At 40.2% G+C, this 13,273-nt stretch overlaps 1 protein-coding gene across 3 annotated transcripts in view; it reads left to right on the top strand.

The window, feature by feature from the left end:
- The window catches only part of DCAF5 (DDB1 and CUL4 associated factor 5), a 105,933-nt gene that overhangs the window by 62,763 nt on the left and 29,897 nt on the right, over positions 1-13,273 (top strand). For 2 of the 3 annotated variants that reach the window (XM_049897613.1, XM_049897614.1), the window contains exon 6: positions 1,326-1,539. In XM_049897613.1, the coding sequence (XP_049753570.1) occupies positions 1,326-1,539 (214 nt within the window). Of the gene's footprint in view, positions 1-1,325; positions 1,540-2,032; positions 11,400-13,273 lie in introns of those variants that run through there. The other variant, XM_049897615.1, reaches the window with a different exon arrangement.

Here is a 13,273-nt window from a genome sequence, read left to right as displayed (position 1 = left end):
ATGACATGGAGAGTGAGATGTCATCCCTCCATCATAAAATAGTACTCAGGTAGTCAAAGATCCCGACCAGAAAGGTCACACACACACACACACTTTTTTAAAGTTAATACTTTATAATTGTTAACGTTCTTGACCATCCTGGTTCACTGTAAAATTGCACATACCACCTGAGTCACCAAAAGAAATTATTTAGAACCATGTAGTGTAATTTTGTTTTTCTTTTGTATTAATGTCATGAAATTACAGAAGAATATTAAGTGAACTGGAGTATACCACTCCTTAGTGAAGCTAGATGAATGGAATTATATGTATTAACTGAAGTATATTTCAAAGCTAAATATAAACTTGCTGGGAATTGTAAAGGGAAATAAGTCATTATGCTTTTTCAATTGTTACACTATTTGCTCTGCATTTAAATTATAAACTGTATGAGTCAAAATTGACTCAATGGTACCTTTTTGTTGTTGTTGTTTTAATATTTAACCTCTAGCTATGCCATATGGAAAGGAGCCCTGGTGGCACAGTGGTTAAAATACTCAGCTTCTGCCCCAAAGGTTGTCAGATATGGCAGTCTGCTTCCATAAAGATTCACAGCCTTGGAAACCCTATGGGGCAGTTCTGCTCTGTCCTGTAAGGTTGTACAAGTCAGAGTCCACTTGACAGCAGTGGGTTTGGTTTTTTGTTTTTTATGCAATATGGAATATAAAAAAATTCTCTTTGAACAGATTAAAAGTTCAGAAATAAATACTTGTTATGCTTAAGTAATAACATGATTATTATTGAAAAAAAAAAACCCAGAATAAAGTATCTGTTGGTTTTGTTGATGATTCTTGTATCTCTAATGTAAAGAAGAAATTCTAATTCAAAGAATAAACATATCCCTTAAGTAGCAGTCATGATTAGCCGGGTAGATTGAACATACCTCACTTCCCAGAGTCTTGACAAGTATCTCTTTGTTATATATTTAGCTTGGGTAAGTAAAATAACTAATCAATAGATACATCTCTTCTTTCAAGATACTTTTGTTACCACTTCCCTTTAAATTTACTGGTAATTCACCTTTTAGAGATTACAGAGGGGAACTATGACAGGCTAAGTAATGTGCTTTAATATAATCAAGGAGCCATGCCTATTCCCATTTGTACCTTTAAGCTCACTGCATAGAAATACCATTCTGCTGAAATTCAGGTGTACACACCTGGCAGAAGGTCCTGGATGCAAGTTGTGTAGAAATGAATACACATGTACAAATGAATACAGTATGTTTTGCAGACCCTTGTTCAGCCTGCCTCATCCCCCTGATCCCTGTGCTTCTTGCCTTCCAGTTCTCTCCTGCGCTATGGTGGCAACCTCTCCCTCCAGAGCGCCATGAGTGTGCGATTCAACAGCAATGGGACCCAGCTCCTGGCCCTGAGGCGCCGCTTGCCTCCTGTGCTCTATGACATCCACTCCCGCCTGCCTGTGTTCCAGTTTGACAATCAGGGCTACTTCAACTCTTGTACCATGAAGAGTTGCTGTTTTGCGGGAGACCGTGACCAGGTAAGTGCCGTCTGCCTACTGCATCCTCACACTCATGCTTTCCTCTCTGTTTTTTTCTGTGCTGAGCTTTAGCATTGTGTCAGGTAGAAACAACTGAGGGGGAAAAGCGAGTGTCTGCGGACGTTCTGGCTTGATAAGTGTGTTTCTTCACCAGAACTGTCATTGGGTACGAAGGAGGCGCACACCAAAAGCCATGCTGGCCGCAGTATGGTTTGAACAACCTACCTCTGCCAAGTTTGTGAACAAATTTTAAGATTCTGAGAATGTACCATTTCAAAAGAAAGAAGGGACTCCATGGAAAATTAGCCTGCCGGAGAGAGAGTTATCTTTTTGTACCAATGAAGTACAATGATGAATGAAACACCCTAAGTACCATCCAAGAGACATGTGTCCCAAATGGCCTCTTGGGATGGCATCTTTTTCTTGGATGAAATGGGCTGAGCAGCTTTGTTTGAGAGGAAGCCAGATGCTGACTCTTTCTTTTTACTGCCAGCATCTCAGCCGGGAATGGAGATCCTACCAAGCTGTGAGTTTCCAGCCTTTTCACTGTCTCACTGGGAACCCAAATGCTGATGTTGACTTAAAGCTGGCAGTTTAAGAACATACTTGGCATTCTTGCATCTGTCTGTCTTGACCATAGAAGTTCTGAATTGGGTGTCTGTGAGTGGAACAGTTGGACTGGTCTGAATAATCAAGCTGAATAAAGACAAATATAAAGAAAGATTGGTCAAATAGACAAATACATTTTTTTCTTCTCAAGCATAACAAATCTTATTGCCACTTCAGATATAGATTGCTAATGGTTGCTTAGTGCACTCTTCTTTGGTACCACTTCAGATATAGATTGCTAATGGCTACTTAGTGCACTCTTCTTTGGTCCCCTTAAATATGTTTTGCTTTCAGATTTTGATATACAATTCTCACATGCTATTCCCCATGTGAGAGTTATCTTTGGATGAGGGGCATAAAAGAAACAGTTCTTTGAGAACCTGCCAAGACTCTGCTCTTTGAAGGCAGAAGCTAGGATTTTTTTCTCCCTAGGCTGGGCGCTAGAAACCCAAACCCACTCCTGTTAGGTCGATTCTCACTCATAGCGACCCTGTAGGACAGAGTAGAACTGCCCCATAGGGTTATCAAGGCTGTGATCTTTAAGGAAGCAGACTGCCACATCTTTCTTTCTCCCCCGTAGCGGCTGAGGGGTTCAAACCGCCAAAGACCTTTTGGCTCGTAGCCCAGTGCTTTAACCACCTCAATTCCGTAGTTTAAGGATTAGTATATGTAACAGGAGCACAGTGATGCATGTTGAATTGAGTTGAATGCTAAGGAAACTGAGGCTATGTTTCTCTTTTTGTAAATAAAAAAACCAAACCCTTTGCTGTCAAGTCCATTCCGACTCATAGCAACCCTACAGGACGGAGTACAACCGCCCCCATAGGGCTTCCAAGGAGTGGCTGATAGATTCGAACTGCTGACCTTTTGGTTAGCAGCCAAACTCTTAACCACTACACCACCAGGGCTTCTTTTTATAAAAAGAGAATATATATCCAAATCCAGAATTTATACCCAAGTTGGAGTCTTTTTTTTTTTTTTTTGGAGTCCTAGGGCTTAGTGAGAGCCACACTGGAGACCACTAGGTGGCCTCAGTTATATTAATGATATCTCCTTGAGAACACAGTGCCTGAATGACTTAGTTTTTCCTGCTCTCGTTTTATATGGTACTGTAGGAAATTAATATCTCGGGTGGGAAGAAGCAATTTCTAGAGATGCTCAGACTCACAATAGGACAGATAATTGTTTGCTGCGCAGAATGGTTAGTTTAGTTTCATTTAACTGCAGAAATGACAACCAAGCCCCCCGTTCCCTCTTTCCTTCCATTTGTTTATTTTCCATCTTCTGTTAACCTCTTATGCATATCATCCTTATTTCATTGGACAATAAAGAACATGTACTAAAAGTAATGGTTTAATAGGATTTTTTGCCAGAAAAAAAGGAAAAACGTGAAAGGTGAAGGAGGTAGGAGAAGGGGAAAGATGAAAGAGATAAGAGAAAATGAATGTTGTGTTTTCTTCAGGCAGAGCCTGTCTGGACAGAGTCCTTAAAAGTCCTGGAGGGACCAAAGCCTCTAGCCAAAATGTAGAGCACCTAGACCATGAATTCTCAACCTTGGCACTACTGAGTTTTTGATCAGATAATTCTTTATTGTCGGGGCTGTCCTGTGCATTGTAGAATGCCTAGCAGCATCCCTGGCCTCTACCCACTAGACGCCAGTAGCCAAATATCTCCATGGTGGCAAAATCACCCCGGTTGAGAACCACTGACCTACACTATAATTACCTAGTTTATTAAGATACGTTGGGAAAGGTATTGCCACAGGCAGAGTTACATAAAGTCTTTCGTGATGGTTCTCGGTATGTAAACCAACAAGATGTAGTTGTTTTTCCCTTCAGGTTATATAATGATAAAAACATTGAATGGCTTTTGATTTTCCCTGTTCAGTTTTGACTAGTATATTATTTGTGGCTTTTGACTCGAGCTGCCAACCTTTCAGTTAGTAGGCGCAAACTGTTTGCTCCACCCAGGAGCTTCTGGGAAGAACTTATGGGAACTAAATCCTCTCTGACTAACTGGACTGCTTTTTGGTTTGAGTAAGTGGTTTTCCTTGAATAAAGGAGGGTACGAGGTAATTGAATCTAACTTTGGATCAGTTACAGAACTAAAGCCTTTAAAAGTCTGTTCATATTCCCTATGTGGATTATCAGAGGTATCTAACACAGGGAATAGAAAGTACAGAGCTGTATGTTTGGCTTTTGTGTTCACTTCTTGGGGACTAAGAAATGTGGCTAATTCATCATTTTCTTGTCTCCAATGGCTGGCACATAGTGAGAGTGCAATAAATATTTGTTGAAGTGAATCTTAGTACTTTGGTCAGTGTGTGGTGTTTAGTTTTCTGGGCCTACACCTTCTCTATCTGTAAATCAGGATTGATAAGTACCATTTTTCCCTCTCAGCTTTCAGGGGCCTTTAGAGGATGAGATGAATTAAATAATGGATTTACAGTGAAACTGATCTACTGAGCTCATAGCTTTTTAAGTGTTAAACAGGGGGCTGAACTTAACTGAGAGTGTCTCAGTCCTAGAACAAGTCTCTCAACGGTGATTTATAGGCCCTGACTTTCCACACTCATGTCTCAAGCAGCAGCTGCCACGATTACACTATGATCTGTAGGACTTACTTGTATATTCTTTGACTAGCCCAGACAGGATTGCTTTTGCTGCTTTCAGATTCCAAAGCCCACCCTTCCTTATGTTGGTCTTTATATTCCACAATGTTCCTGTATACTCTGAGAACGCCCAGAGCCTGAGGCTCTGTGCTCTGGAACTCTTCATTTAGTCATAGGTTGGGTAACCATCCTACAGAGGAATCTGAGAAATTTCCATAATAGGAAGGAACATGGAGAAGGAAGGCAGTAAGTGAGTGTATCTATCTGAGACAGTCTTCTGGCTTTTAATGATGATGAGATCAGTCAGTCCACATAAATGAACCCAGATATTGTGCCAGAGAGTCTGTACTTCTTTTTAGACTATCCTAGTTTCACTAGGTAATTCATTTCTCAAAATGAAACTAACATTTCAAAATCCTGGACCCAGGGACTGAAGTGTAAAATAGCCTACTTTGTGTCTCCCCATGCTTATGGCCACCGTCGTAGATGAATTTTAATTACAGAGTTATTAGAAGTAATTTTGTACAAGTCCGTCCTTTTATAGGTAAGAAAACTGAGGCTCAGAGAAGTTAAGTAAACACGTCAAAACATATACGAAGTTAGTAGCTGAACCAGGACTGAAGTGTGAATTTTGGGGCTTTTTGTAGTGATCTCTTTTCATTATGTAGATGTTCACAACTCGATGCCAACAGGGGCAAGGCAGACAGCAAAAATGAGTAAAGTGGGCTGGGAATAACAGAAGGGAGTGGTGGACTGTGGCTAACTGGAGAACCCCCATCCCACCTAAATGGGACAGCTTCTACTCGACTTCAGAGCATTGTCACATGGGCTCGTGTTGCTGAGGCTTCTGATTTTTTTTTCAAGGGAAGCCAAAAATAGAGATTTTTATGTAAACCCCTCTAGTTTTTAAATATTGCAACAAATTCACACTTTATTGTATGGACCAAACAAGACTGTGTACCCTTCTATTCTGCCCTAGAGCCACCTGTTTGAAACTCTGCTTCGGTGTAGTGTTTCTTACCATGTCTAGTTCTTGGTCTGTCACTGATTCGTGGGGGAGTGGAGACGGTTCCCTTCTTCCTGCCTCCTACTGAGCCCTTCCTGACTTCATGCCTTTCCCCTGTCTATCTTTTAAAATAAGAAAGTAGATATTTACTGAGCATCTACTGTGTGCCAGAGGCTGTGCTAGACATATCCGCATGACGTTGACAGGTGGCTTTTTTGTTTGTTTTGTTTTTTTACCGTTCTTGAGGTGTTCATTCAAAGCCCTATGTACAAAACCTGTCTTTCCTACTTTTGGCTGCAAATATATGGTTTGTTTTTATTTCTAGGCAATATTGTAATTACTCAAGTTTGATAACTTCTACCATCAGATCAGGTGACATCAGATTGGCTGGCTGTCAACAGAAACAGCCCCAACTAAAGCCTTGAAGGAAACCCTGGTGGCATAGTGGTTAAGAGCTACGACTGCTAACCAAAAAGGTCAGCAGTTCAATTCACCAGACAGTCCTTGGAAACCCTATTGGGGCAGCTCTACTGTGTCCTGTAGGGTCGCTATGAGTCAGAATTGACTTGATGGCAACAGGTTTGGTTTTGGTTTAAAGCTTTGAACTTTTTTTTTTTTTTAACCTGCCCACCTTCTGGTCTTGCAATATGGTGAGGAATCTTGCAGTAAAACATTATTGCTTCTCCTGGAGCCTGCTTGAACCCGAGAATTCTTGTCCTTGCTTTCATATCACACTTGGATTGTTTTTTTGGTTTTTGTTTTCTTCCTGCCTGACTGGGTACATTATGTCTCCCTAAGCTTAGCACTCTACTCTACATTCTCAGTAAGACAATCTCTTAACAGGATTAAAAAAGAATGCCAGTTTTCCACCTGCTAGTTTTTCTGGTACACACTCGTAAGACAGTACTCAGCTTTTGTCCCCTTTTCTTTTGCAATTCCTTAAATGGATCTTGCCCTGGATTGTAGAGTCCAGCAGAGCCGCTTAGGCTTCTGGGGAATAAGTCCTTCAGGATTGCAGGTATGCGTGGCCTGGAAATGGGCAGTCTGATTATTTTAAAATCTTCTCTTGCTTTAGTCTCATCTAATGCCTTTTCTTTTTTTTTTTTTTTAATAATGCCTAGCCTAATAGTCCCTATACCTTGCTGAAAGTGGGATGCAGAAGAAAGGAGAAAGTATACTACAGCTTTCTTGAAGGGGCTGAGCGCTAGAGTGTCTTAGCACTGGGATCTCTTACACAGACGTTTCTTTTGTACTTTATAGATAACCTAACCTGTTGCCACTGAGTCGATTCCGACTCATAGCAACCCTGTAGGACAGAGTAAAACTGTCCCATAGGATTTCCAAGGCTGTAATTTTTACAGAAGCAGACTGCCACATCTTTCTCTGCAGAGTGGCTCGTGGGTTTGAACTGCCAGCCTTTCGGTTAGCAGCTGAGGGCTTCAGCCATTGCACCTCCAGGGCTCCTTTGATAGATGGCAAGGCCCCACAAATCATGATAATGAAATCAGCCTGTCCTGTCCCCTGGAGAAAAGAGCTAACTTGTTCCCTGTGAATCCAACAAAATGGCCTTGAATACATGGCTTGCCCTCAGACATTACATCACCACTCAACCTTTCTGTGTTGATATTATATGGGTACAGCAGAGGTGCAGGAATTTACCAGTAAGTGTACTCCAGGCCAGTGACGCGTCCTGCAAAGTTATAACATTGTTTGTTTTGGGGTTTGTTTGTTTGTGTTTTATAACTCCATGTAGCCTGGATTAAGAGTAGCTCCATTGGGGGCCTGGCATGCCAGACCTTCTCCATCACCTGAAATAAAAACACACTTTTAATAAGGTGAAATCCAACTCTTGGGTTCCTTTGTTTGATTTGCTTTGTGACTTTAATATTTTTTTCTCCTTTTGTCCATTCTTTTGTATCTTAGGTATTTTTAGCCCTTTAACTTTTAAAGCACTTTCACATCCACTGTCTCATTTGAATCTTCCCAGCAACCTTTGGGCTTGGTTGGACAGGTTTCATCCTCTTCAGAAACAGCCCCAGAGTAGTTTGAAGTGGCAGATCTGCTTGATAACAAACCAGGGCTAGACTCGGTTTCTTGCTTATGTTTGTACCATCTCCCTCTCAGGCATGTTGCCACCTGTGTTACAGCGATCAAGTGGTGAGATGGTCTTCCGCATTCTTCTTATGTGGAAGAGCTGAGTGACAAATATTGCGGCAGAGGATTTCCTTTTTGTTTGTGTTGTTCAGGGAGTGAATGTTTTAGGAGACTTTCAGTTTTCAAAAGAGAAAGTAGCGTGAAAATAACTGGTTAGATCAGCCATGTATAACTTTTCGAATCAAGAATCCATTTAAAAGTCTAAAAACTGTGAACACTTCTGAGAAACATGTACATATCCACATAGTTTTGCATGTAATAGTAACAGATTTATGAAACTTAGGGCTTCAGGTTTGATCAATCCTGGATTAAGATTTTACTCTTAAAGTAGGTCATCTTTTACTCCATTTACTGATACAGTTTTAGAACTTGGAAAGCTGAAAGTGTGTAGTGTGTGCAGACCTGCTAGATATGGTCTAGTTGACAGTTGTTCAGCTGAAAAGGAACACTTGGTGACCTGAGTTTCTTCTTAAGAACAGGGGGAATTGATATGATCTGGTAACACAGTGTGACAGTTCTTCAATGCATGGTTCCTGGCTAGAAGTCTCAGCTCTACTAGGGAATCTCTGGTAGATACTGATGAGTAGCTATTACTGCTCTACTTGACCCATTCTCCTTAGAGATTTTATTTTCAGTAGCTTTGCCTCTTTTTGTTTTGTTTTCAATGTCCTCAAGCTTTGCAAAATGGAAAGTAATGTTTCTTCCACAGAATGGTTGGAGATCTTTGCTTGAGTGAAGAGTATAAATACTCATACATGGACTCAAGTGAGTGATGCTTTCTCCCCATTTCGCAGTCCCCAGATTCAAAAACGGGCTCACAGAAGAGAGCCAGTTGCTGAAAGCCAATTGGTTGGTGGTCCTTCCTCTTGCTCAGGTTTCCAAATGAGTTTTGTCAAATGAAGATTCATCTTTAAGTAATGCAAACTACTTTGTTACAAACAACTGTTCATGATTGAACATGATATGATCAAGAGTGCATTATATGCCAGTTAGCAAACCTTTTTCTCGAAATGGTCTTCAAGAGACTGTATCACAAACTTGTTCACAGTTTTTTGTTTTTGTTTTTCTTCCTCTGACAAAAGGTCAGGGAGAAATAAAGACTGTGTCTGATTTAAATGTTAAATGGCCATCTATCTGCCGTACTGAACCAGGCTACAGAGCCATCTGGTTTTTCTATCTTAGTCAATACAGTCAATTAGATAGCCATGTCATTGTTGGAGAATAATTAATGAATTACTATGGAAGGAGCCTTTGGAGAGAACTGTGTAAATTGATCAGTAATCAGTGAGTAGTAACTGATTGATATGTTTCCTTCTTTATCAGCAGATGTTGGGGAATATCAAATGCTGCACAAACACACACATACACACAGAGATGAAGATTGAGATCGAGAGAGATTTTTCCCTGTTAGCAAAGGACCTGTTAAGCAACACAGATTCTGAGGAATCTATTATATTCCAGGTTATTCTTGGGGTATGTCCAGTAGATGGCCTGCCCCTTTTGTTTTCTAGAACTTTCTCTTTTTTATTAGCTTGGGTTTTAAAAAAGGTTCTTTTTTTATTGCTGTTGTTACTTATATCCATATTTCTAAACCCCTAGGAAGCCTTAGTGTATAAGTGGTAATGACTTACCTGTATTCCATTTTTTTTCTTGGTTTGTTTAACCATTAAAGTTTAAATAAAGGTGCTAAAAAAATCCACTGCCATGGAGTCAGTTCCAATTCATAATGACCTTTGGGACAGAGTATAACTGCCCCCAGAGAGTTTCCAAGGCTGTAAATCTTTATGGAAGCAGACTGTCACATCTTTCTCCCATGAAGCAACCTTTTTGGTTAGCAGCCAAGCGCTTTAACCACTGCATCACAGGGCTCCTAAATAAAGGTGTTAAGGAGGGAGAAATAGTTGCTTTGCTTGAGGATACTAATATAATCTGCCTCTCCGCCCAGGAAGCTTCTATTAGTAAGCAGTTTTGCTGTGGCATGCCAAGATTAGACCATTCTTTGAGCCTTCAGCTCACTAAAAATTTTTTTGACTTTGGTGACTATAACAGTGATCTGTGATATTTGAACGCATGGGTTTCTATGAGTATTCAACTCCCAAAAATCCTTTGCTAATAGAAAAAGACCTTTCTAGAGAAATGTGAAATTTGAAAATATTAACAGGTGAAGAAGGGACAGGTGTTCTAAGATGGAGTGCTGGATATTAGAACAGTTACCAGAGAGCAGGGAGTATTAGTTGAGTGGCTGTTTTGCTATAAAGGCTAATGGGTTGATAAGATGTTTGGGCAAATGAGGCAGTGACAGTACTGATATGTTAATCTTTTTTTCACTGTTGTTATTGGTAGTGGTGGTCACAGTGGTGGTTCCTTCTTGAAATCTATTGAGAGAAGCAGTTGTGACCTCTCCCTATACAAAAACAAGCTAATATAGCCGAACTTATAGTGGCATTAGATGAAAGTCACCATGTACTAGCTTCGGGTTCACTCTACTTAAAGTGACTAGGTTACATCAAAGTTAGTGAGCAGGATGTCCTCTTGGATTGTGGAATGAGCAGTGAGGGGTGGGTCAAAGTGTGGTCAGCCTTCATTCACCCTTTGTGACTAGTTGGGAAGGACTGTGAAAGATATGCATCCACACAACAACCCATGCTCATTTTTGCATTGGTTTTGCTCATCTTACACAGAAAGCCAAATTAAAGTGTGCCTTCCACTCTCTGATCTGAAGTAGCCTTTGGGGCTACCACCTTCCCCTCAACCAGAACATTTTGGGAAACGAGGCCTCTATGGTCCAGATAACACATATCTAACATATTCTTCCTGCTCCTTTAGAGCCCTGCACTGTTCTCTGTTAGAATACAAGGCGAAAGTTTTTAATTTGTAGCTTACCCCTCACTATTCAGAATAAGATCAAACAAAAGAACTAAGAGAAGGTAATGAATTCTTCATGTTCATATCCCCACTTGGTCACAAACTTGGTATCACCTTAGTATTTACCTTTCTAAAACTGAACAGCAATCTTTAGGTTTTTTTCATAGCGTTGTTTTAAATGTGCGTGTTGGTTGCAAAGTGCTACATCACAAAAGGGAATAAAAAAGTTAAACATGGAAACTTTGGTCAACCATTTTTTTCTATTATGTTTTTATAATTTGTCTATTTATGGAGACCTATCTGCTGCTGCTGGTTACCAAAAGTTAATGGTTCAAAACCCACCAGTGCGTCCAGGAGAAAAGACCTGACGATCTGCTTTTATAAAGATTACAGCCTGGAAAACTCTATGAGACACTTCTACTGTGTCACATAGGGTCACTGTGCATCGGAATCGACTTGACAGCGCACAAGAACATCTGCTGCTAAGCCTTTCTGTTATCTAGGCCAGGAGCCCTTTACTCTGGGTCAGCTTCAGACCCAAAACACTGGCTGTGAAAGTACATATATATATACTGTTTGAAATTAGGTATCAAGATAAAAAGGAAAAGAAAAACAATACCTCCAGTTTCACCACTTATGGTTAAGTTCAATTTTCTGGTTAATTCAAATAATTATTGTATTTCATAAATTTGAATATAATAATTATGCACTTTGCATTTCTTTTGGTAGTAATCGGTATTGCCACTATTTAGTCTTTGTTTTTTTGCTCATTTTTCCTTGCTTCTCAGAGCACATTTTTGTGAGATGGCCGATCAAGACTTGGAATGCCCTCTTGGTACACTTGGGTACTAACCAGTAGCAGGTCCTCAGTTGGAGGCTCTTGCCCTAGTCTGGGAGAAGATGAACCCTTCCAACAGCTTGAGAAGAGAGGAATCTTTCCAGCTATTCCCATAATGTTAAATGTGTCTCTATACTCAGCCCACTTAAAATAATTTTTATTTCCTCATAGCTTTAAAAAAAAGGGAGGAAAGACATTTATGTTTTAAAATAACCCAGAACTCTGTTCTCTCTTCCTGGAATACTCTTCTTCCAGATATCCACATAACTTGCTCCCTCATTTCCTTCAGACTCTGCTCAAAATGTCACTTTATCAGAGAGGCCTTCGTGGCTATCCTATATAAAAAAGAAACTAACCACCCTCACCCCTGCACTCCCTGTATGTCCTAACCTGCTGTTTAATTTCTCTCTATAACACTTATCAACACCAGACTTATTATATGTATAGTTTTTAAACTTTTTTTTTCCTATTCCCACCCACAATTATTTTACTGTCATCACCCAATAGAATGTAAGCTCTGGGAGGACAGGGACAGGGTCTCTTTTGATCAATTCTGTATTCCCTTCCCTGGAACAGTGCCCAGCACATAGTAGACATTGGATAAATATTTGTTTAATGAATCAATGAATGAACTCATTTTTATTTTGGTCTCCTACAGCCAGGAGTATCCCAGGCAGCCAACTTTTAATGCTGGAAGCAGCCCAGCAGACAGCCATGAAATGCTATAAATGAATTCCTCAGGGTAGTTTTGTGATTCCGTTGTGTGGACACTTAAACAGTCTAACTATATAGCAGTAGGTCAAGACCCCCTCCTTGAAAATCATCCCAAGCTATTCCCTTGTAGTGCGTGGAAGAGCAGTTCCAAGAGGAAGAGAGGGTCAGGAGTTGCTCTTGTCCCTGAGAGGAAGCCTGTACATTCTAAGGATTTTCCACACATTTTAGGAGCTGTCATATTAAATCCATGTGAGAGGGCCTTAACTCTGTGGGAGAGTTTTCTTCCTTCTAAGGCAATCTTCTGAGTCAGCATTCTATCTGGGAGTCCTTTTTTACCTTTTCATGGCTTTGCTCTGGTGAATAGCTGAACAGATAGGAAAGCACTAATCCTTAACAAAGAAATTGTAAAACTTCTGATAAGCCCAGTCTTGGTTCACCCTTATTTAATATTTATTTCTTATTTGTTTAGTTTGGGACTGTATGAGAGCAAAGGGTAGCAAGAATTCTATATGCAGTTTTATTTCCTCTTATAAATATAGTGCATGAAATGATGAGATAAGATAAATCCCATATCCATTCCATTATATATACCAGTTGCCATCGAGTTCACTGACTCTTGGCAACTCCATGTGTGTCAGAGTAGAACTGTGCTCCATAGGATTTTCAAGCTGATTTTTCAGAATTAGATTGTTGTTGTCATTAAAAAAAAAAAAAGTTTTTTATTTTTTTTTTTATGCCATCAATTTGGTTCTGACTCATAGTGACCCTGTGTACAACAGAACAAAATACCGCCCAGTCCTGCACCATTCTTACAATCATCATTATGCTTGAGCCCATTGTTGCAGCCACTATGTCAGTCCATGTCATTGAGGGTCATCTTCTTTTTCACTGACCCTCTACTTCACCGAGTGTGATATCCTTCTCCAGGACTGGTCTC

The sequence above is a fragment of the Elephas maximus genome, chromosome 10, assembly GCF_024166365.1.
Source record: "Elephas maximus indicus isolate mEleMax1 chromosome 10, mEleMax1 primary haplotype, whole genome shotgun sequence".
Lineage (NCBI taxonomy): Eukaryota > Metazoa > Chordata > Mammalia > Proboscidea > Elephantidae > Elephas > Elephas maximus.
Note: the sequence above shows the minus strand (reverse complement) of the source record. Positions and strands in the feature narration are given on the sequence as shown.